Source organism: Haliotis rubra, unplaced genomic scaffold, assembly GCF_003918875.1.
Source record: "Haliotis rubra isolate DU_JTF1 unplaced genomic scaffold, ASM391887v1 Scf558, whole genome shotgun sequence".
NCBI lineage: Eukaryota > Metazoa > Mollusca > Gastropoda > Lepetellida > Haliotidae > Haliotis > Haliotis rubra.
The window spans coordinates 376,609-400,096 of NW_025767255.1; the positions used below are offsets into that span (position 1 = coordinate 376,609).

The 23,488-nt window shown below is 39.0% G+C and overlaps 2 protein-coding genes across 3 annotated transcripts in view; both read right to left on the bottom strand.

Moving 5' to 3' along the window:
• Window positions 1-12,492, bottom strand: part of LOC124253907 — a 38,228-nt gene extending 25,736 nt beyond the window's left edge. The window contains exon 1 of the mRNA XM_046687758.1: window positions 12,360-12,492. The gene's annotated coding sequence lies outside the window, so the exon portion shown is untranslated. The remainder of the gene's footprint in view (window positions 1-12,359) is intronic.
• Window positions 12,493-14,152: 1,660 nt separating this feature from the next.
• LOC124253908 (BTB/POZ domain-containing protein 6-A-like) lies at window positions 14,153-20,424 on the bottom strand. Of its 2 annotated transcripts, none has more exons than XM_046687759.1 (4): window positions 20,254-20,424; window positions 19,103-19,232; window positions 18,196-18,477; window positions 14,153-17,237 (listed from the first exon to the last, which is right to left on the bottom strand). In XM_046687759.1, exons 2-4 carry the CDS (start codon window positions 19,216-19,218, stop codon window positions 16,727-16,729), a joined length of 909 nt encoding a protein of 302 aa, XP_046543715.1. In that variant the 5' UTR covers window positions 19,219-19,232; window positions 20,254-20,424; the 3' UTR covers window positions 14,153-16,726. The 2 variants fall into 2 exon arrangements, with proteins under 2 accessions (XP_046543715.1, XP_046543716.1); XM_046687760.1 differs by lacking the exon at window positions 20,254-20,424 and adding an exon at window positions 20,066-20,229.
• Window positions 20,425-23,488: the final 3,064 nt, after the last annotated feature.

Here is a 23,488-nt window from a genome sequence, read left to right on the forward strand (position 1 = left end):
ATGCATTGCGATATATTGCGATCCTGGTACCCATATTCGTAAACGTATTGCAATCCTGGTACCCACAACTTCCAATACGCATTGCTATATATTGCGATCCTGGTACCCATATTCCAATACGTATTGCGATATATTGCGATCCTGGTACCCATATTCTAATACGTATTGCGATATATTGCGATCCTGGTACCCATATTCTATATACGTATTGCGATCCTGGTACCCATATTCCAATACGTATTGCGATATATTGTGATCCTGGTACCCATATTCCAATATGCTTTATTGCGATATATTGCGATCCTGGTACCCATATTCTAATACATATTGCAATCCTGGTACCCACATTTTCCAATACGCATTGCGATATATTGTGATCCTGGTACCCATATTTCAATACGTATTGCGATATATTGCGATCCTGGTACCCATATTCCAATACGTATTGAGATATATTGTGATCCTGGTACCCATATTCCAATACGTATTGCGATATATTGCGATCCTGGTACCCATATTCCAATATGCATTGCGATATATTGCGATCCTGGTACTCATATTCTAAAACGTATTGCAATCCTGGTACCCACATTTTCCAATACGCATTGCTATATATTGCGATCCTGGTACCCATATTCCAATACGTATTGCGATATATTGCGATCCTGGTACCCATATTCCAATACGTATTGCGATATATTTGCGATCCTGGTACCCATATTCTAATATCGATTAGCGATCCTGGTACCCATATTCCATATGTATTTGCGATATATTGCGATCTTGGTACCCATATTCCAATATGCATTGCGATATATTGCGATCCTGGTACCCATATTCCAATACGTATTGCAATCCTGGTACCCACAATTTCCAATACGCATTGCTATATATTGCGATCCTGGTACCCATATTCCAATACGTATTGCGATATATTGCGCTCCTGGTACCCATATACTAAAACGTATTGCAATCCTGGTACCCACAATTTCCAATACGCATTGCTATATATTGCGATCCTGGTACCCATATTCCAATGCATTATTGCGATATATTGCGATCCTGGTACCCATATTCCAATATGTATTGCGATATATTAGATCCTGGTACCTATATTCTAATCGTGCATTATGCGATATATTGTGCGATCCTGGTACCCATATTCTAATGCGTGTTGCGATCCTGGTACCCATATTCCAATGCGATATTGCGGTATATTGTGATCCTGGTACCCATATTCCAATATGCATTCGCGATATATTAGATCCTGGTACCCATATTCTAATACATATTGCAATCCTGGTGCCCACATTTTCCAATCCAATGGCATTAGATATATGTTGTGATCCTGGTACCCATATTTCAATGCGTGTTGCGATATATTTACGATCCTGGTACCCATATTCAATGCATTATTGCGATATATATTGTGATCCTGGTACCCATGTTCAATGCGTATTTGCGATGTATTGCGATCCTGGTACCCATATTCCAATATGCGTTGCGATATATTGCGATCCTGGTACCCATATTCTAAAGCGTATTTGCGATCCTGGTACCCACAATTTCAATGCGCGCATTGCTATATATTGCGATCCTGGTGCCCATATTGCAATACGTATTGCGATATGTTGCGATCCTGGTACCCATATTCCAATATGTATTGCGATATATTGCGATCCTGGTACACATATTCTAATACGTATTGCGATATATTGCGATCCTGGTACCCACATTTTCCAATACACATTGCGATATATTGCGATCCTGGTACCCATATTCCAATACGCATTGCGATATATTGGGAGCTTCAGTGTTTTGACAGTGAGTGACAGATTGTACATGCATGCTATTTTCTGCACACCAAAACCTTTAAAACAAGTTTTATGGTTGTGATAACAGAAATATTGAATTTAGATTTGATTTTGAGGGATTGTATTTTCTTTTTCTATTTTTTTTTGCATGTAAAGTATGCTGTTTTAACAATTAATTGCAATGGAAAACTTTGGTGTGAATGGAAGTCTGTATAGATCTTTACTCAAAGGTCACATGCAACGTAAAACACAACTTTGCAGAATGCAACCTCTGTTTTATTGACATCTATTCCAATACTTATTGTGATATATTGCGATCCTGGTACCCATATTCCAATATGTATTGCGATATATTGCGATCCTGGTACCCATATTCTAATACGCATTGCAATATATTGCGATCCTGGTACCCATATTCTAATCGCATTGCGATATATTGCGATCCTGGTGCCCATATTCCAATGCATTATTGCGATATATATTGCAATCCTGGTACCTATATTCCAATATGTATTGCGATATATTGCGATACTGGTACCCATATTCTATTACGTAGTGCGATCCTGGTACCCATATTCCAATACGTATTGCGATATATTGCAATCCTGGTACCCATATTCCAATACGTATTGCGATATATTGCAATCCTGGTACCCATATTCTAATACGTATTGCGATCCTTCAGGTACCCATATTCCAATATGTATTGCGATATATTGCGATCCTGGTACCCATATTCCAATACGTATTGCGATATATTGCGATCCTAGTACCCATATTCTAATACGTATTGCGATATATTGAGATCCTGGTACCCATATTCTAATACGTATTGCGATCCTGGTACCCATATTCCAATATGTATTGCGATATATTGCGATCCTGGTACCCATATTCTATTACGTATTGCGATCCTGGTACCCATATTCCAATATGTATTGCGATATATTGCGATCCTGGTACCCATATTCCAATACGTATTGCGATATATTGTGATCCTGGTACCCATATTCTAATAGGCATTGCGATATATTGCGATCCTGGTACCCATATTCCAATACGTATTGCGATATATTGCAATCCTGGTACCTATATTTCAATATGTATTGTGATATATTGCGATACTGGTACCCATATTCTGTGCATTATTGCGATCCTGGTGCCCATATTCCAATGCATTATTGCGATATGTTGCAATCCTGGTACCCATATTCAAATAAATATTGCGATATATTGCAATCCTGGTACCCATATTCTAATGCGTGTTGCGATCCTTCCGGGTACCCATATTCAATATGTATTGCGATATATTGCGATCCTGGTACCCATATTCCAATGCATTGTTGCGATATATTGCGATCCTAGTACCCATATTCCAATACGTATTGCGATATATTGCGATCCTGGTACCCATATTCTAATACGTATTGCGATCCTGGTACCCATATTCCAATATGTATTGCGATATATTGCGATCCTGGTACCCATATTGTATTACGTATTGCAATCCTGGTACCCATATTCCAATACGTATTGCGATATATTGCGATCCTGGTACCCATATTCCAATACGTATTGCGATATATTGTGATCCTGGTACCCATATTCCAATGCAGCATTGCGATATATTGCGATCCTGGTACCCATATTCCAATATGTATTGCGATATATTGCGATCCTGGTACCCATATTCCAATACGTATTGCGATATATTGCGATCCTGGTACCCATATTCCAATACGTGATTGCGATCCTGGTACCCATATTCTAATAGGTATTGCGATCCTGGTACCCATATTCCAATATGTATTGTGATATATTGCGACCCTTGTACCCATATTCCAATACGCATTGCGATATATTGCGATCCTGGTACCCATATTCTAATACGTATTGCGATCCTGGTACCCACATTTTCCAATACACATTGCGATATATTGCGATCCTGGTACCCATATTCCAATACGCATTGCGATATATTGGGAGCTTCAGTGTTTTGACAGTGAGTGACAGATTGTACATGCATGCTATTTTCTGCACACCAAAACCTTTAAAACAAGTTTTATGGTTGTGATAACAGAAATATTGAATTTAGATTTGATTTTGAGGGATTGTATTTTCTTTTTCTATTTTTTTGCATGTAAAGTATGCTGTTTTAACAATTAATTGCAATGGAAAACTTTGGTGTGAATGGAAGTCTGTATAGATCTTTACTCAAAGGTCACATGCAACGTAAAACACAACTTTGCAGAATGCAACCTCTGTTTTATTGACATCTATTCCAATACTTATTGTGATATATTGCGATCCTGGTACCCATATTCCAATATGTATTGCGATATATTGCGATCCTGGTACCCATATTCTAATACGCATTGCAATATATTGCGATCCTGGTACCCATATTCTAATACGCATTGCGATATATTGCGATCCTGGTACCCATATTCCAATACGTATTGCGATATATTGCAATCCTGGTACCTATATTCCAATATGTATTGCGATATATTGCGATACTGGTACCCATATTCTATTACGTATTGCGATCCTGGTACCCATATTCCAATACGCATTGCGATATATTGCAATCCTGGTACCCATATTCCAAGACGTATTGCGATATATTGCAATCCTGGTACCCATATTCTAATACGTATTGCGATCCTGGTACCCATATTCCAATATGTATTGCGATATATTGCGATCCTGGTACCCATATTCCAATACGTATTGCGATATATTGCGATCCTAGTACCCATATTCCAATACGTATTGCGATATATTGCGATCCTGGTACCCATATTCTAATACGTATTGCGATCCTGGTACCCATATTCCAATATGTATTGCGATATATTAGCGATCCTGGTACCCATATTCTGTGCGTGTTGCGATCCTGGTACCCATATTCCAATGCATTATTGCGATATATTGCGATCCTGGTACCCATATTCAATACGTAGTGCGATATATTGTGATCCTGGTACCCATATTCCAATACGCATTGCGATATATTGCGATCCTGGTACCCATATTCCAATATGTATTGCGATATATTGCGATCCTGGTACCCATATTCCAATACGTATTGCGATATATTGCGATCCTGGTACCCATATTCCAATACGTATTGCGATCCTGGTACCCATATTCTAATACGTATTGCGATCCTGGTACCCATATTCCAATATGTATTGCGATATATTGCGACCCTTGTACCCATATTCCAATACGCATTGCGATATATTGCGATCCTGGTACCCATATTCTAATACGTATTGAGATCCTGGTACCCACATTTTCCAATACACATTGCGATATATTGCGATCCTGGTACCCATATATTCAATGCGCATTCGCGATATATTGGGAGCTTCAGTGTTTTGACAGTGAGTGACAGATTGTACATGCATGCTATTTTCTGCACACCAAAACCTTTAAAACAAGTTTTATGGTTGTGATAACAGAAATATTGAATTTAGATTTGATTTTGAGGGATTGTATTTTCTTTTTCTATTTTCTTTTGCATGTAAAGTATGCTGTTTTAACAATTAATTGTAATGGAAAACTTTGGTGTGAATGGAAGTCTGTATAGATCTTTACTCAAAGGTCACATGCAACGTAAAACACAACTTTGCAGAATGCAACCTCTGTTTTATTGACATCTATTCCAATACTTATTGTGATATATTGCGATCCTGGTACCCATATTCCAATATGTATTGCGATATATTGCGATCCTGGTACCCATATTCTAATACGCATTGCAATATATTGCGATCCTGGTGCCCATATTCTAATACGCAGTGCGATATATTGCGATCCTGGTACCCATATTCCAATACGTATTGCGATATATTGCAATCCTGGTACCTATATTCCAATATGTATTGCGATATATTGCGATACTGGTACCCATATACTATTACGTATTGCGATCCTGGTACCCATATTCCAATACGTATTGCGATATATTGCAATCCTGGTACCCATATTCCAATACGTATTGCGATATATTGCAATCCTGGTACCCATATTCTAATACGTATTGCGATCCTGGTACCCATATTCCAATATGTATTGCGATATATTGCGATCCTGGTACCCATATTCCAATACGTATTGCGATATATTGCGATCCTAGTACCCATATTCAATACGTATTGCGATATATTGCGATCCTGGTACCCATATTCTAATACGTATTGCGATCCTGGTACCCATATTCCAATATGTATTGCGATATATTGCGATCCTGGTACCCATATTCTATTACATATTGCGATCCTGGTACCCATATTCCAATACGTATTGCGATATATTGCGATCCTGGTACCCATATTCTAACGTATTGCGATATATTGTGATCCTGGTACCCATATTCCAATACGCATTGCGATATATTGCGATCCTGGTACCCATATTCCAATATGTATTGCGATATATTGCGATCCTGGTACCCATATTCCAATACGTATTGCGATATATTGCGATCCTGGTACCCATATTCCAATACGTATTGCGATGCTGGTACCCATATTCTAATACGTAGTGCGATCCTGGTACCCATATTCCAATATGTATTGCGATATATTGCGACCCTTGTACCCATATTCCAATACGCATTGCGATATATTGCGATCCTGGTACCCATATTCTAATACGTATTGCGATCCTGGTACCCACATTTTCCAATACACATTGCGATATATTGCGATCCTGGTACCCATATTCCAATACGCATTGCGATATATTGGGAGCTTCAGTGTTTTGACAGTGAGTGACAGATTGTACATGCATGCTATTTTCTGCACACCAAAACCTTTAAAACAAGTTTTATGGTTGTGATAACAGAAATATTGAATTTAGATTTGATTTTGAGGGATTGTATTTTCTTTTTCTATTTTTATTTGCATGTAAAGTATGCTGTTTTAACAATTAATTGCAATGGAAAACTTTGGTGTGAATGGAAGTCTGTATAGATCTTTACTCAAAGGTCACATGCAACGTAAAACACAACTTTGCAGAATGCAACCTCTGTTTTATTGACATCTATTCCAATACTTATTGTGATATATTGCGATCCTGGTACCCATATTCCAATATGTATTGCGATATATTGCGATCCTGGTACCCATATTCTAATACGCATTGCAATATATTGCGATCCTTGTACCCATATTCTAATACGCATTGCGATATATTGCGATCCTGGTACCCATATTCCAATACGTATTGCGATATATTGCAATCCTGGTACCCATATTCCAATACGTATTGCGATATATTGCAATCCTGGTACCCATATTCTAATACGTATTGCGATCCTGGTACCCATATTCCAATATGTATTGCGATATATTGCGATCCTGGTACCCATATTCCAAATGCATTACGCATGCGATATATCCAATGCGATCCCTAGTACCCATATTCCAATAATGCTAGTACCCATATTCCAATATGTATTATGATATATTGCGATCCTGGTACCCATATTCTAATCGTATTGCGATCCTGGTACCCATATTCCAATATGTATTGCGATATATTGCGATCCTGGTACCCATATTCTAATGTATTACGATATTGCGATCCTGGTACCCATATTCCAATATTATTGCGATATATTGCGATCTTGGTACCCATATTCCAATACGTATTGCGATATATTGTGATCCTGGTACCCATATTCCAATACGCGATTGCGATATATTGCGATCCTGGTACCCATATTCCAATATGTATTGCGATATATTGCGATCCTGGTACCCATATTCCAATACGTATTGCGATATATTGCGATCCTGGTACTCATATTCCAATACGTATTGCGATCCTGGTACCCATATTCTAATACGTATTGCGATCCTGGTACCCATATTCCAATGCGTATTGCGATATATCCTGCGATCCTGGTACCCATTCCAATACGATTGCGATATATTGTGATCCTGGTACCCATATTCAATACGCAGCATTTTGCGATATATTGCGATCCTGGTACCCATATTCCAATACGTATTGCGATATATTGCGATCCTGGTACCCATATTCCAATACGTATTGCGATATATTGGGAGCTTCAGTGTTTTGACAGTGAGTGACAGATTGTACATGCATGCTATTTTCTGAACACCAAAACCTTTAAAACAAGTTTTATGGTTGTGATAACAGAAATATTGAATTTAGATTTGATTTCGAGGGATTGAATTTTCTTTTTCTATTTTTTTGCATGTAAAGTATGCTGTTTTAACAATTAATTGCAATGGAAAACTTTGGTGTGAATGGAAGTCTGTATAGATCTTTACTCAAAGGTCACATGCAACGTAAAACACAACTTTGCAGAATGCAACTTCTGTTTTATTGACATCTATGTGTCTGCCTGCCTGTATGCTAATGACAATATTCAATACACAACTTTGATCACTGACCACATGCAATTTGAACTTAACACCTATCAGGCTATACACGTATTGATTTATGGCCCGAGTTTGGTCTCTGTCACATTATGTAATTACACAGACAGGCAGGTGTGATACTTGTACACATGACATGTTATGATGTCTGTTGATTGCAAAATGTTATACATAAAAAATGAGCATGTATTTACAAAACCCAACATCTCTATACACACACACACAATGAGCCGTGAGGGCATCTGCAAATGAACCAGCCACTACACTTGAGTGCACACCCACCCGCTCTGACTGGGTTCGGTATCCCGGGTGCTTTGCTTGAAGGGAAGTACACCCAAGTGGAGAGGGCTTATTTAAGTTGGATAACTTGTGCCCAATCCGTTTCTTAATTGAATAAAATATGTTTCAATCAATCAACCCAAGTACAAAATATTGCACTTTTGATTTGCGATTGTACGCTTATAATTTTGTTTATATGTTTTTTCATAATCAGCAATGTATATTATATGTCATGAATAAGTGATAATTGCGTTTTAATTATGTTTGATTTTTTGGTTGCATGTGACCTATAAACGATAGACATAATCATAAAACTTCATGTATTTTCATTACCCAATATACCGGTCCTTAGAAAAAACATTGCAATACGTATCGTTTGAAAGGTGTATTGTGACATACCAGTGATACCATGCAGTCCTACCCGACACCTTATCTCTGCCTCCTTGTGTCTATATTTGGGGACTTGATGCACTTTTCTGATTCTTTGTACAAGCAGTTCTTAGAAACTCAGCCCCAGCCTGAACTGTTTTCTGCAGAGCTAGAAACGTCATGCATCGTTTCCTCTTCAGTGAAATATGTAGTTACCGTTTAAGCCTGTCTCAGGGGTTTATTCACTGTAATTCCCAATCTATTTATACCCCATCTGTCACGATGCGCATTGTACTGGACCCGCAAGTCAAGTCCCAATACCGAACTGTTTATATCAAATAGGCAACAATGTCACCGTGACATACATGCAAAATTATACACTTGGGTTGTCATCCATTCATGTAATTTTCATTTTGCCTTTTAAGCCCTAGAAGCTGTTTTGGCAGATAATCAAGACAGGTTATCCTCTCGTACTACTAAGTGTGTATGTTTTATAAGGAAAGAAATATACGGTATATGTTTAAACATGTTTGTTTGCTTGTTTTCCGTATACTCAACATGATCAATGATTTGAATACCTGCTTTCTATGAGTCTGTTACCAGGTCTGCCGCCATGCCTTAACTCCTGAGATCGAGAAAAATAGTTAAATAGTAGAACAGGAGCACTTCAAGCTGTCATTAAACCAAGAAGACGGGAGCAAGCAAAACGTCTTCCGACATTACACTCTATAAGGGCAGCATTTTTATTTTCTGTGTTTCTCATCGCCCAACCGACCCTTCTACTTTTATTGCCGACCTAAAAAACCCCTTCTTTTTTCTATTCCAACACGCTGACCCGAATCTAAAACTTTCCGCCTCATCATATAAAATGTTTATCTTCTAATCAGTGGCTGCCACAAGTCCAAAGAACGCAAGAAATTGTAATAAGAATTACATTAAATGAGAATACAAACATTATTTGGGTGTGGGTGTGGGGGGATGGGTGGGTGTGGTTCCTGACCGACTGACCCATATTCAGAATTTGGTGGCTACGTGAAACACAGCCGACAATAAGAACCTGATACACTTTCGATGTTATCAGGTTAATATCCTTTTAATGATATGAAAGTCCGCTATCTTTACCAAACTTAAAAAATAAAATCTTGCACTTCTGGTTTAGTGCTTTACCTCTTGGAACACATCACACAATCAGACTGACTGACTGAGTGAGTTTGGTTTTACGCCGCTTTTAGCAATATTCCAGCAACATCATGGCAGGGAACACCAGAAATGGGCTTCACACATTGTACCCATGTGGGGATTCGAACCCGGGTCTTCGGCGTAATGAGCCAATGCTTTAACCACTAGGCTACCCCACCGACCCACACAATCAGAGTGAATAAGTGAGTGAGTATGGTTTTACGCCGCTTTAGTTTTAGCAATATTCCAGCAATATCACGGCGGGGGACACCAGAAATGGGCTTCACACATTGTACCCATGTGGGGAATCAAACCCGGGTCTTCGGCGTTACGAGCCAACGCTTTAACCACCAGGCTAACCCACCGCACCTTACACAATCAGAAGCATTGGGTTCACAAAGTGCACTACACAAAGAAAAGAAAGAAAAAAGAACTACCTTTAGATCAGTTATTTCACTGACCTTGACCTTGAGTAATGACAAGTGAGTAAACATCTGAATAAAACATCTAAATTTTTCAATAGCATATTTCTTTCATTACATATCGCAATAAAAGCAGTGAAACTGGAAGTTGGCTGGTGCAACTAGGTTTTTATCTCAGGTTGCACCTGGTGTAAGAAGGTTAGCATCTCGTAAATTGAGCCCTGCCTAAGGTTATGCAGCATATCAACCAAATATTTGGTCTCTAGGTGACCTTTGAACAAACAATTAGGCCATGCCACTCATAGAAAAGACAGTTGTAGATGTCAATAACATAATGTTTGTCATATTCAGCAGTATTCCAGCTAAAAACCGTGGACTGTAAATGTCTGAGTCTGGATCGGGTGTATAGAAATAGGATATATTATAATTGTATGTATCAACTACGTCACCAAGCCTGACTAACCAACAAAGACAGACAGACACACACATTTGCTATTTGCATGTCAACAGAACAGTTGGACGGGTGAACGTGAGTAAGTTAATATTTAGCCTCACATCGGCAATATTGCAGCCATATCATGACGAGAAAAATTTAATTTTTATTAATATTAAAATCAATAAATATAGAACGTAAAAACCTGTCATCGAAGGACAGTAAAAATACTAGATATCACAGCAGTAAAAATACTAGATATCACAGCTCTTAATTCAAAACTAGTACGCTATCATAAAAATATATCACTCGAGACAACAGTACAATATAAAAAATGGGCTATAGATCACCAGCAACTGAAGGTTAATCACCATACTGGGGACCATTACAGTACCTTTGCTCAGTCACCTGCATGGGCCCTAGTTGGATTTACACCATACCTTCAGCTGTTGGTGATTGTTGGAAAATTAACCCATAACTTAAAATCCCCAAAATCTGACGTTTAAAAATCTGGTAATTTAAATGTACTTTGAAAGTGTGGGGACTTATGTACCCTCTCAGGAGGACAATAGAAAGAATGTTCTTGCAGAATGATCAGTTGTGTTATGACAAACAAGGTTAGGGAAGGGGAACATATTGTTGGTAGGAATGGTACATTCCAAATGTTAGTTCCGAATGCACATAAGGAAAGGGCTCATGGGATAGAATGGCGGCCCCCATACATGTACACAGACTAGCAGAATAAATGACGTTATCCTGATAATCACTGTTTGTCAGCACTGGACATGAACCTGAGAATATGGTTGAAACTGTTTCAGCATTTATTCTCAGTTTTTTCTACATAAACAGGACAGCGTTTGAATTTCCTTTCTTACAATGCAAGTTGCATGTTCAAACTGTTTAGTGAAATAGTTCTTAAGTCAAAGGAATTTGAGTTTAGTATGCATAACATATAAAACAACACAAAAAACACCTCTCTATAAATGTTCAGACTTGAATTATTTATATATAGCCATGTAGGTGGAATATTGCAGAGTGCGACATAAAACTAAACTCACTCACTCACTATAAATGTTGTGTTTAGAGGGTGATTTTTTTCTATGTGAATATTATGCTATCCACAGAAACATCGAAATCGAGCGCCTGAAATGTTTCTTTGGGAAAATGTTTCAAGGCCAGTTAATTATTATGGTTATATGGTCTCTGATTTCAGCAATTATTCTGTCCACTAAATTGTGTGTTTATGATTTTCATCTGATCTCAGTGAATATACAGGTCTATTGGAACCCAGTCTACACACTAACATATGATATTTAAGCGTAACAGGAAATAGGTCACGACCAGCCCGTAAACATTCATTTACTTGTGTTGAAAGAGAAAGCATGATCATGACAACCTCAAAAAGATCACGAAACAGAGACAGAAACATTCCATAACATACCTGCATCATCCGTTGTTGAGAACAGTTTGTTTTGAAGCCATTAAACAGTCGGGTACGAATATTTTTCCTGGACGTTCCCCCCGTTAAAACGCAGTAGGAAATCCCAGCTCTCAACTGTGTCTTTTTATAAATCCAGCACTGCCAGGAGCTAAAGTGGGGAATTCCCTTCGATGCTCCGACCCGAAGCGATGCAATCCAAACGGTGAAACCGAGCTCGAGCTGACAAGAAATATCTTCCTAAAATATCTAGTTTGTACTTTTTTGTATAATAACTTCCCAAAGTTGATTGCGTGAAGCTGATTTATAATTTTGATGACTGAAGCAAAATCAAATTTCATTCACTCCCGATAATCAGAGTGTGGGTATTTGTTTTAGGTTGTCACAAGTCTAGGGGAGATAACTCATTTGTTTTAATTTTTTTGCGAGGTTAGTGTGCCCCTTTCGCTGAGCTCCATTAAATGACTGTTATGTGCTGTACACATTAATAGGATGTATTTGGGGCATTTGAGTTAATAAAAGTTTTTCTTGTAGTAAAGTGACCATAATTATTTTTCAGCTAATTTTGGACTGATCATAAAGTTATGGCGTGTGGGTGTGCATGCGTGCGTGCGTGCGTATGTACAATGTGAATGACACCCACCCATCCCCGAATGTTCACTGTTTATGCACAAAATTGCTGCCTCACCCCCACTCCCAAGTGCACATGTACACCCCTACCCCAAAACAAAATGGGTGACGTGTGTTAGAAGGATCACTCTGTGAAATATGTACCACTACAACCAAGACTGGTGATTTTCATTTTTCAAATACCTTTGATCTAAAGATTGCATGTAGCATACAGTGATTAGTTTTGTCAGCTGACACAGTGTGCCACTACATGTGACTGGAAATAACAACCTGCAACTGAGTCAGTTTGTCATTCACAGCTGGTTTATTTTGTCATTCAACAACATGACTGATCCCCCATAGATGAAATTTCATGGTATTTAAACTGAACCCCAATCTTTTCACCAGCTAAATTTATTAAAAACGGAATTGAGATGAAGTCCAAATTTGTACCTGCTGACAAAGACTGCGGACAGGTGTGGGAGTGACCATGTTCTTGAATGCCATAAACCCATTATGGATTCATCTATGACAGACTGTTATGGAGACATTTCCAAAACTCTGGAAGATTTAGATATTGTCTGGGTTCAAAATGAGTTGGTAGCCAAACAACTGGTACAAATTGGTGTATAGTTATATAAACCAAGTACACTTCAAATGTAAACTGATCGAGCGTGACCTAGTGGTGGTCCGATTAATTGAAATAATCGAAGATTGGTCATAGTGACTAAACGACAAAGCAATCGATCATAATTTCTCATAATTGAACACAAACAATTCTGGAACACTTGTTTTCATCAACAATATTTTTCACACGGTTGGTTTTGTCTGTTTCATTTTGTAAGCACTACAAGCTCGTTTCAAGTCATGATTGAATTTATCTTAAAGATTCCAAGAAATTTATGTTCCTACATACTAGTCATACTTTAAAGATGTGAAATTTTGCCAAAACCCCAAAAAGAACTACATTTTTTTCCTTTATTTTTATGTGTATTAACAAATTTCATAAATGACGCTTACCAATTATTTTTGATGATTGATCGGTAGTAATGAACCAATCATCAATTATGGGAGTTTAACCAATTCCCAACACTAGTGTGACCCTATCAGCACAGCCGTTGTATATGTGTAGCAACAAGACTGCAACTTTTGTATCATTCAGAGAAAAATAGGACAGATTAAAGCAGTCACTATTGAAATACTTTATTCCTTGTATTGATATCAAAATGAGGATTAGAACATACACTGATAATATGAATAATTGCATAGGTCACAGATGAAACTAAGAACAAGCCCAAATGGTCTGTTTATCAAGTGAGATGAGATGAGGTTTAATGGGGATTAACACTGCGATCAATGGTACTGGTTCATTATAGTAATGAGTATTTGTGTGGTTAACAAACTGAAATACAGTTTAACATGGACACCCAACAAAATGCTGACTGAACTGTTTGCTTGTTTAAGGCCACATTCAGTATTATTCCAGCTACCGGGTATATGGCGGTGATCTATACATAATCAAATCTGGACCAGACAATCAAGTGATCAACAGTATGAGCATCAATCTGTGCAGTTAGGATATCATGACATCAGTCAACCAAGTCAGCCGAACCTGACCACCCGATCCAGTTAGTCGCCTCTTACGACAAGCATGGGTAGCTGAACACCAATTCTAACCTGGATCTTCATTCCGAACTGACCGGTGCTTGTTTTGTTCCCTTTATGGGGAGCGCCATCTCACGCAGGGAAACAACAAGTACCTTCTTTTAACATCTTCCAGTGTGCCTCAGCCAGGAATCAAACCACCAACCTTACACACTCTGGGGCAGACAAACTCTCCAACAGACTACAGACACAGTATTTACCAAGTGTGACTACACAACAAGCACTACTGGTAACTAGGGCTGGCTATCAGTATACATCATCAAGATCAATCATCGTTAAATCAATATTGATTGATCATCAATAAATAACGAAGAAGTGCCTTTGAGTCATAGTGACTAGAAAGTATGAAAGAAATCAACACATTTCACGTCAGTAGGTGAGCGGTGACATATGCAGGCTTGGATGACCAACAAAACGTCGTCCTGAACATACCTAGGAGCAGCCCACAAATGAAGAAACTTTGTGTGTATTTTCTGAGTAAATTTAACAATTATTTCATCACAATAGTTCATGTGTGATATTATCGGTTACACATTACGGTTAGTTTCATATTGATAATCATTTATAACGATTCCTATCGATGATATTTCTGATTACCAATCTTTTCAGCCAGCGCTACTTGTAATCAGGCAAAGTATCAAGCATCATGTCCATGGATCAAGTGACAGTGTGTAGCTACGACATCCAGCAAACCTACTTCTCTGTATAGACAGAACTCATCATACCACTTGTGTCATGTCCAAAACTGCCCTGCATATTCCAGACAACAGAGTGACTGTTTATGTATAATTTACTTTGCACCAAGAAACAATGTTCTATATTTCATTAAATTCAATAAACCATAATAAGAAGTATGATCTTCTTGCCAACAGCAGTTTATGGTGCCACCACCTAATAAATAATATTTAACATGATTAACTGCTGAATAAAGGAAGGGAGATAACTCTGATATATTAATGATAAATTATACGTGGACATTCCATCAACAGAATATTTCACTTTTTCCTTCCCTATAAGGCTCAGGACTTAATCAACCCTCAAAAGTGGTGAGATTTGGTTAAACCAGCTAAATTGTCCTTAAAACACAGTACTTGGATAGGGTACAAATAGTTTTCACTGATAACCTGAACTGAAATATTAATCTCTAAATATACCTCAAATCTATACCACTAAATCTCTACCAAAGATCCTTACTGACCATGGCAACAGATTTCACGTCCATCAGTTCAACACTTCTGTGAATTGACAAGGAATGAACATAAGAACAACAGTGATAGCTGGTGTTCATTGTTGTCAAGGAATGGCATGGTAACAACTACAGTGATGGTTAAAAACCAACCCCTCGTTACTATGGCAACAGACGTAATCATTAATCACTCATGTTCACCATAGAATGAATCAAGTCTGTTACCATGGTTACTTTAATGTTCCTTGTTTTGTACTTGGAATGAGAGAGATCAGCAAGGATGGAATCTGTCCTCTGACAGAGTCAGTTTGGGACTTGGATGTATGGTTTAAATCTGGAGCATCATGGAATCTGATCTCTACAAGACTATCTGAGTAAAAACAGACCTCAGAACGTCCTCCCACACCAGTGTAAGACTGCAGACCCATAAGATCAACATACAAGGTGTGCATAGTGTCCTTCTGAATCAGCAACTTTCTCCGAAAATACACACGGAACACTTCTTCGTTGGTACGTCTATGAACACCTTTCCTTTCCATCCAGATATCAAGGTCATCAATTTTGTCGAGGACTTTGGTGTTTAATTCACAAATCACCTCCTTGTCTTTGTACACTAGAGAGCGGATGTCGTACAAGCATGTTTTGCCTGTGCTGGTCCCAAACAGACAGAAGCCATGTAGATACAAGTCTTCATTTGTTTTGAAGGACACAGCATGGTAACAGTCATTCTCAATGCATGTCTCTTCAGATGTGCTTCGGAATCGGTGCACAGTGCGGATGTTTTCATGTGGACCTCTACGTTTCATGTTACAAAGTTTGGACTTTGCCTTATTTGGCGGTGCAACAACATGTTCAAGGATCATGCATCTCTCTTCTAAGGACAAAATTTTCATTTTGGACACCTCTGCCACTAAATAGTTTGGTCGGAGCTGTGAGAAGCGAACTTCCCATAGAATGTCCCGAGGACCTTCCGCTGGTTCTTCCCTGTCACCTTGACCTTGTTTTTAACACACTGGTGAGTTGCCCACGTCATGACAGCTGTCAACACAGACTTCTCCAAATCGGCTGCTTCTGTTTTCTGTTCCGCTTCCCGTAATTCCCTCCTGACACCGAGTCTCACATGTAAATTATCGGAGGACACAACTTTCTTCAAACAACCAGCACACAGTGCCGTCACTTCTTTAGATTCCAACACACTGGTGGCATGGTCTTCAATGAACTCCAGGGCTTTGGTCTCCAGCACAGGTACGTTGAAGAGATGGGCCTGCTCCATGACAACACAGGCACTTTCGATGGACATCTGGGCATCAATGTAGGCAACGATGGCTGTTAGCAGTGGCTCTACATTGTACTTCTGGGCCACATACATCATCTGCATGACTGTGTCATGTGTCACATCCAGCTCCTCTGTGTACACGTACCTACAACAGACACCTTGCATGGGTAACAGACATAAGCTGTGTGTGGTGTGTGTGTGGGTAACAGACATAAGCTGTGTGTGGTGGTGTGTGTGCATGTACCTACAACAGAAACCTTGCATTGCATGGGTACAACAGACATGGGTAAGACATAAGCTGTGTGTGTGTGCATGTACCTACAACAGACACCTTGCATGGGTAACAGACAGCTAAGCTGTGTGTGTACATGTACCTACAACAGACACCTTGCATGGGTAACAGACATAAGCTGTGTTTGGACCAGACACCTTGCATGGGTAACAGACATAAGCTGTGTGGTGTGTGTGCATGTGACACCTTGTATGTGTGTGTGGCTTGGTGTGTGTTGTGTGTGTGTGTACATGTGTGTGTGTGTGTGGCTTGCATGTGTTTGTGACATGTGGTTTGTGGTGTGGTGTTAGCTTGTGGTTTGATGACACCTTGGCTGTGTTTGTGGTGTGGAGTGTCTGTGTGTGCTCGTGTGTAAGTCTAGGGCAGGCATACAATGTCGAGCAACAATCACTCCTGTCAAGGTACAAATACACACAATTCAGTGAGTCTGTTGCCGAGACCTCCCAGTATGTTTGGTCACCTCTTTCAGTAACCATCTGTTGCAGGGGACCACCAAATATAAATATTCGGAGGTGGTGCTCTTATATTTGATATAATATTTTAATGTGAAGTCATAATGGACCAGAGGCCAGTTTCAGGACTGTAAATCTTACTTTCATAAGTGCATGAACGGCACATTTATCACCAGGCGGTATCCTTCAAATAATGTCGACACAGACGGACTACTTCCACATTCCATGAGAAACCCCTGGGATGATGATTAGCCAAATGATCAATGATGAAAAATTATGAAAAATGACTCACTTTGTGTCAGTATGAACCTTCACAGGGTGAGCTTGCAAAATCGGAAGTCAGTTCTTAAATTACTCACCTTAAAAAGGCTTTGAAAGTACCAAGGTCGATGTCTGGGATTTTGATGGTACTGTCATGTTCTGCCATAGGCCCAAGCAGCATTACATAAAACACATCGGACACTGCCAGGAGCTTGTATTTGTGTGCTCCATACCTGTCCTCATTCACTCCTACAGAGAAGAACACATCACAGGCCACCTGATTGGTCAGCATGTATTCGTGACACTGCTTCAGCGACTTCCCCTTCCTCCACTCCTCCAACTCCGGGAAGAATGGGGTGGAGGGTGACACTGGAGTGGAACTGCAAAAGACACGTTGCCTTTCAGTGATATAAACCCTTCAGCACAACCCTTTTCTAATGTTCTTGAAAACAGCATGCTGTCCTAAAAATGTTCAAATCTGGACGAGGCAAACCAGAGATTGATAGTATGACCTCCATCCCATGATGTCAGGTTTTGATGGCAGTTGATGAACCAAGTCAATGAGCGAGGAGGACCAAACAGCTGGTCATTCATAGTAGCCTAGGTCATTAGTGAGTGAGTGAGTTAGTGAGGCTTTGAACAGCATATTGTGGTGCATAAGAGGACCACCTGTGCCAACTGAGCTTCCTTTTAACACAGTGTTGAAGAGTGAGTGAGTTTAGTTTTACGCCGCACTCAGCAACATTCCAGCTATATGGCGGCGGTCTGTAAATAATCGAGTCTGGACCAGACAATCCAGTGATCAACAGCATGAGCATCGATCTGCGCAATTGGGAACAAATGACGTGTCAACCAAGTCAGCGAGCCTGACCACCCGATCCCGTTAGTCGCCTCTTACGACAAGCATAGTCGCTTTTTGTGGCAAGCATGGGTTGCTGAAGACCTATTCTACCCCGGATCTTCACGGGTCCAGTGATGAAGAAGAATACAAGGATGCTAACTCACATGTTTGTTAATGTTTGTGTGGTCTGTTTCACATCTGATCCCTTTGTATCCCCGGTGCTTACTGAGGCTGAAGTCTGCGTCCTGTTGGTCCGTCGAGCTTTCCTCCTTGGTAGCATGGTTGATTTAGCTTCTAAAAAATTTTAAAACATCTTTTCTTAGTGTCTTATCTCAACTTGTGCTGAGGAAAATACTTTGCCCAAAGTCTGCGCCGTACATCAGTAAACATTCCCTACTAAGGCTGAAGGGGGTCGTTGTCGGCACAGGTACTACAGATGTGTACCCCAGGTACGTTTCTGCATACAGAAAGTTACAGCTTGTGTCGACAACGACCTCTTCAGCCCAAGTAAGGGATACTGACTGCAATATCTGACATTAAAGACTGATTAACTCATGACAATAATATATTGCAGTACAAAACTCTGATCAATACACAGTCCTATAAATAACCATGTGTGGACTAGAGAAACCATGATTGAAATTACGAGGACTAGTGCTGGAGCAGGTCACTCAATTCAACTGGAAAGTCCAAACATTTAACAATCTGCTAAAATCTGTTATAATCAATATAAAAACATTATGTACTAACTTGGGTTAGCTTTTGTATTACTGATTCTGCTGTACCTTTGCCCTGTATAGTTTCACCAGAAAGTTATTTACCCTGAATGTTATTCATAACTCTGGTCAGTTGCTGCAACTCAGTTTGAAACAAGTGAGTGAGTGAGTATGGTTTTACGCCGCTTTAAGCAATATTCCAGTAATATCACGCCGGGGGATACCAGAAGTTTGAAACAAGTAACCATCCTGGATGTCTTGGTTGATGGAACACTCAAATGTACCATGTTTGATCTGATGAGTAGATATACTCATGTTTCATATGAAGAAAATATGCAGTTACAAGCAATTCTTGATCTATCAGAAGCACAGAAATATAGATATGGAAATAGAGAGATAACCAACACTAACAAGAGTCCACTCCATTTGGAACCACTGGCACTGGTCATCATTCCCGAGGTCACTCAATTCATAACTCCGGAAACGAGAGTCGAGTGAATTACAAGAATTCAGGGTGCGCCCGGTGAATTGCACGACAACTGGATATGAGCTTGGGCTACTTTGATCGTAAATGGAGTATGTGTCAGCTTTGTTATTACCTGATGTTCTTAATTTTACTCAGTGCAACGTCACTGGGGCCACGTCACTTTCGGTTTCGACCTGGTCTTTTGAAAAGCAGCGCCAGAAGAGCCGGAAATGAACCAAGAGCATTGTGCGAGTATCCCTCCTGCGAACTCCACAAATCAAAGCTGACCGACAGCGCATGCTACCACACTACGTTGTATCTTCAAAAGGTAAGGCAGCGCATTGTCCCTGCGAAGAGCTTAGTTGGCGAAAACTTTCGATATTTTCCGAATGACATTGTGCACCGCATTTTGTGTCATTACACATTACTCGGAACGTTTCGCGTTCGTATCCCACAAAGGTAATATTAAAGCATAAAATTGGAGAAAACATAGTTTTTTTAAATTAGTTCTTTCATCAGGACTAACATGGTTATTCTATCAATCATATTTCGTGTGAACTGAAATGTATATTGAATCGTCAATATATTTCTACCTGAACTGATTTCCACTCCGTCTGCGCTCTGTGTCATGAGAGGAACATATGTACTTTATTGTTATATACAACTCATATATTTTATATACATGTAAGATACATAAAATATTGATTTACATATTAATAGATAGCAAGAATAACTTGTACGTGTACATACCTTTATCCAATTATTGAAGAATATTACACTCGTACGTTAATATTATTTTGTGAGGAAATTACTTTAAATGACACTTTATTTTGCAAAATATGGCTAATTTCCTAATTGTTCCTTATGTATTGCAGTGAAAAAGTTGAGCCATTTTAAGCACATTTGAAGGTTTACAATAAGAATTATGAATGTATTTGTTTCCTTCTTAACAAAGGTAGAGCAAATAAACAAAATTAGAAAAGATGTTTATTACCCAATGTATGGGTTAATTTCTTTCAGTTTATTTCCAGTAAGTGCTTTTAGAGTTTTTAAATGAATATTTCCACCCAGGAATTATTACCGAAACCCACACCTGTTGTAAGGATGCTACTTGAATCCTAAATCGTCCATTTTGAATTTATAATGAGGTCCATGGTTTTGAGTCTATGTTTAGATGATGAGTCACTGCTCTCTATTGTATATGGAGATCTATGGTGTGAACATCTGGTGTGTCTATTTTTAGATGATGAGTCTTTGTCTCAGGTCTATGTTGAGATCTATTGTGAGCACACTTAATGTGTCTATTTTTAGACTCGGGTGGGTATATAAAGTCCACCAAACGGCCCCATGTCATACTCAGTCTCTGAAGTCATTAGTGGATATACATTCAAGTGATTTCACACATTGTGGATATACCAGTGCATTTCTCATTGGATTATACTGTGTGCACTGGATTACTAAACAACCTTGGATTATACTGTCTACTGGATATATATTTTCATCAGCCTCTCAACTACACATCTCTGGAGTAATTAAACATTGTGGATATTTCTCACTTGATTACAAAACATCTTTGGATTATACACTCGAGTGACTACACATTATACTACCAGTGTATTTCTCTTTTATCTCAAAGCGAGCGCCCGTTATCGTAGTATCAATTCCCGTCTGACTAACTATAACTATTAAAAATGTGAAATTCAAATGTATACAACGTCCTACCTTCAGTCCATATCTTGTAACACAGAATACATCGTAACACAGATTAAGATTTACATCATCATCAGATTGAACGAGTGTTGGGGATAAAGACTAGTGTACATGAAGTCAACTTACCTCTGTTCATCATATCCATTGTTGAGGCAAACAGTGGTGGTAAACCTAGATGTTTAGAGGGGTTGGAACAAGTAACCCATTCATGTGAAGAAACAGATTGATTCATACTGTACTCCAACAATGAATGACTCATTTTGCCCACCCGTAAGTCCGACCTACAGCCATTCAAAGCTAAGTGCTTACGGAAGGGAATCCTCTCCCACCCAAGCATGAAGATTAAGAAAACAAGCGCATAATGGAGTGAAAATAAATAACTTCAAATACATGTTACCGAGTGTCCATGTTAATATTTCTTTTAATTTGCGACAGCCTCCGAGTGAGGTGTGTGTTCATTCTGCCATAACATTGCCTCTCCCTACGTTCAATGAACCGAGAAGCATGACTGGCCTTCACGCCCATTGAAGAAACCAGGGTCATAGACCGCTGTCCCCACCGCCATTTTTGAACAAAATGATAAATAAATAGATTTAAACAAATAACAAAGTCCTAGCCATGCCCGCCGATGAACAAAACCGAGTAAAATGTTGAAACTCATAGCGAAATCACACACAGCATGCTTCTCACCAAAATATCCCATGTAGAACGAGTCACCATGAACCTACTTTTAAAAATCCCACATTATCATATATGAATAAATACAGCCCGATACACACACAGGATACCACCTATAGACAGTTGATTACACATGACTCACATACATGAGCCTGCTTTAAAACTCATTAACACAATCACATGAATAAACACAGCCTGATACTTAATAACACTGGGATACGACCGATGAAAGTTGACATGACTCCCATATGCCATGAATCTTTAAATCCCAACACAATAAACACAGTCCAATCATAATCAGAACCTTTCCTAGATTCATCGTTTTTCTAAACTATAGCTTGCATAAAACCAATGTTGTACTCGTGTAACATGTGTACCACATTGTTAACATGTGTACTCGTTCAATACTCACAAATTAGAATGTCAACAACATTCACCTATTGCTGTTTCACGGTCATGAAACCGCAGAATATAAAAACGCACAGAACATACCGGCTGCTTTTACGGCGGTGAACAAAGAAACATTCAAGATGGCATAGCCTAACACGCAATCAAAGACAACCAAACTGGATCGCAAAGCGTCTATCAAACCGGTTCATAAACGGTGACTCAAAATAGGAAATGCTCCGGCAGCTGCATCTCCAAACGGATGGTCATGGGTAAAAATGAAACGGTGACTAGTGTAATAGCCGATGTATTTATAAACCGTTTATATATGTATATATATGTATATAAATATATTCATTACATAGCATTAAACATGTTGTTATATTCATTACAGATCTGTAACAGTTGTTAGCCATCAATACAATAACCGAAACAGTTAAATTGTCAATCAACTTGACGATTAAACTGAAACTTGTATGTCTGATAATAGTGTAAGCGAGTTTAAACATATTCGTGGATTCAGTGAAAGGGAAGTGGTATTATCCAGAATTGCGTCAACAGTCAATATGCAGTGAATTATTCAGTGAGGTTTA

Coding starts and splice junctions, on each gene's coding strand:
- LOC124253908 (XM_046687759.1), bottom strand. CDS start 19,218: ATGCTACCAAGGAGGAAAGCTCGACGGACCAACAGGACGCAGACTTCA. Junction 18,478..19,102: donor ACACAAACATTAACAAACAT/GTGAGTTAGCAT, acceptor TGTCTTTTGCAG/TTCCACTCCAGTGTCACCCT. Junction 17,238..18,195: donor ACTTTCAAAGCCTTTTTAAG/GTGAGTAATTTA, acceptor TGTCTGTTGTAG/GTACGTGTACACAGAGGAGC.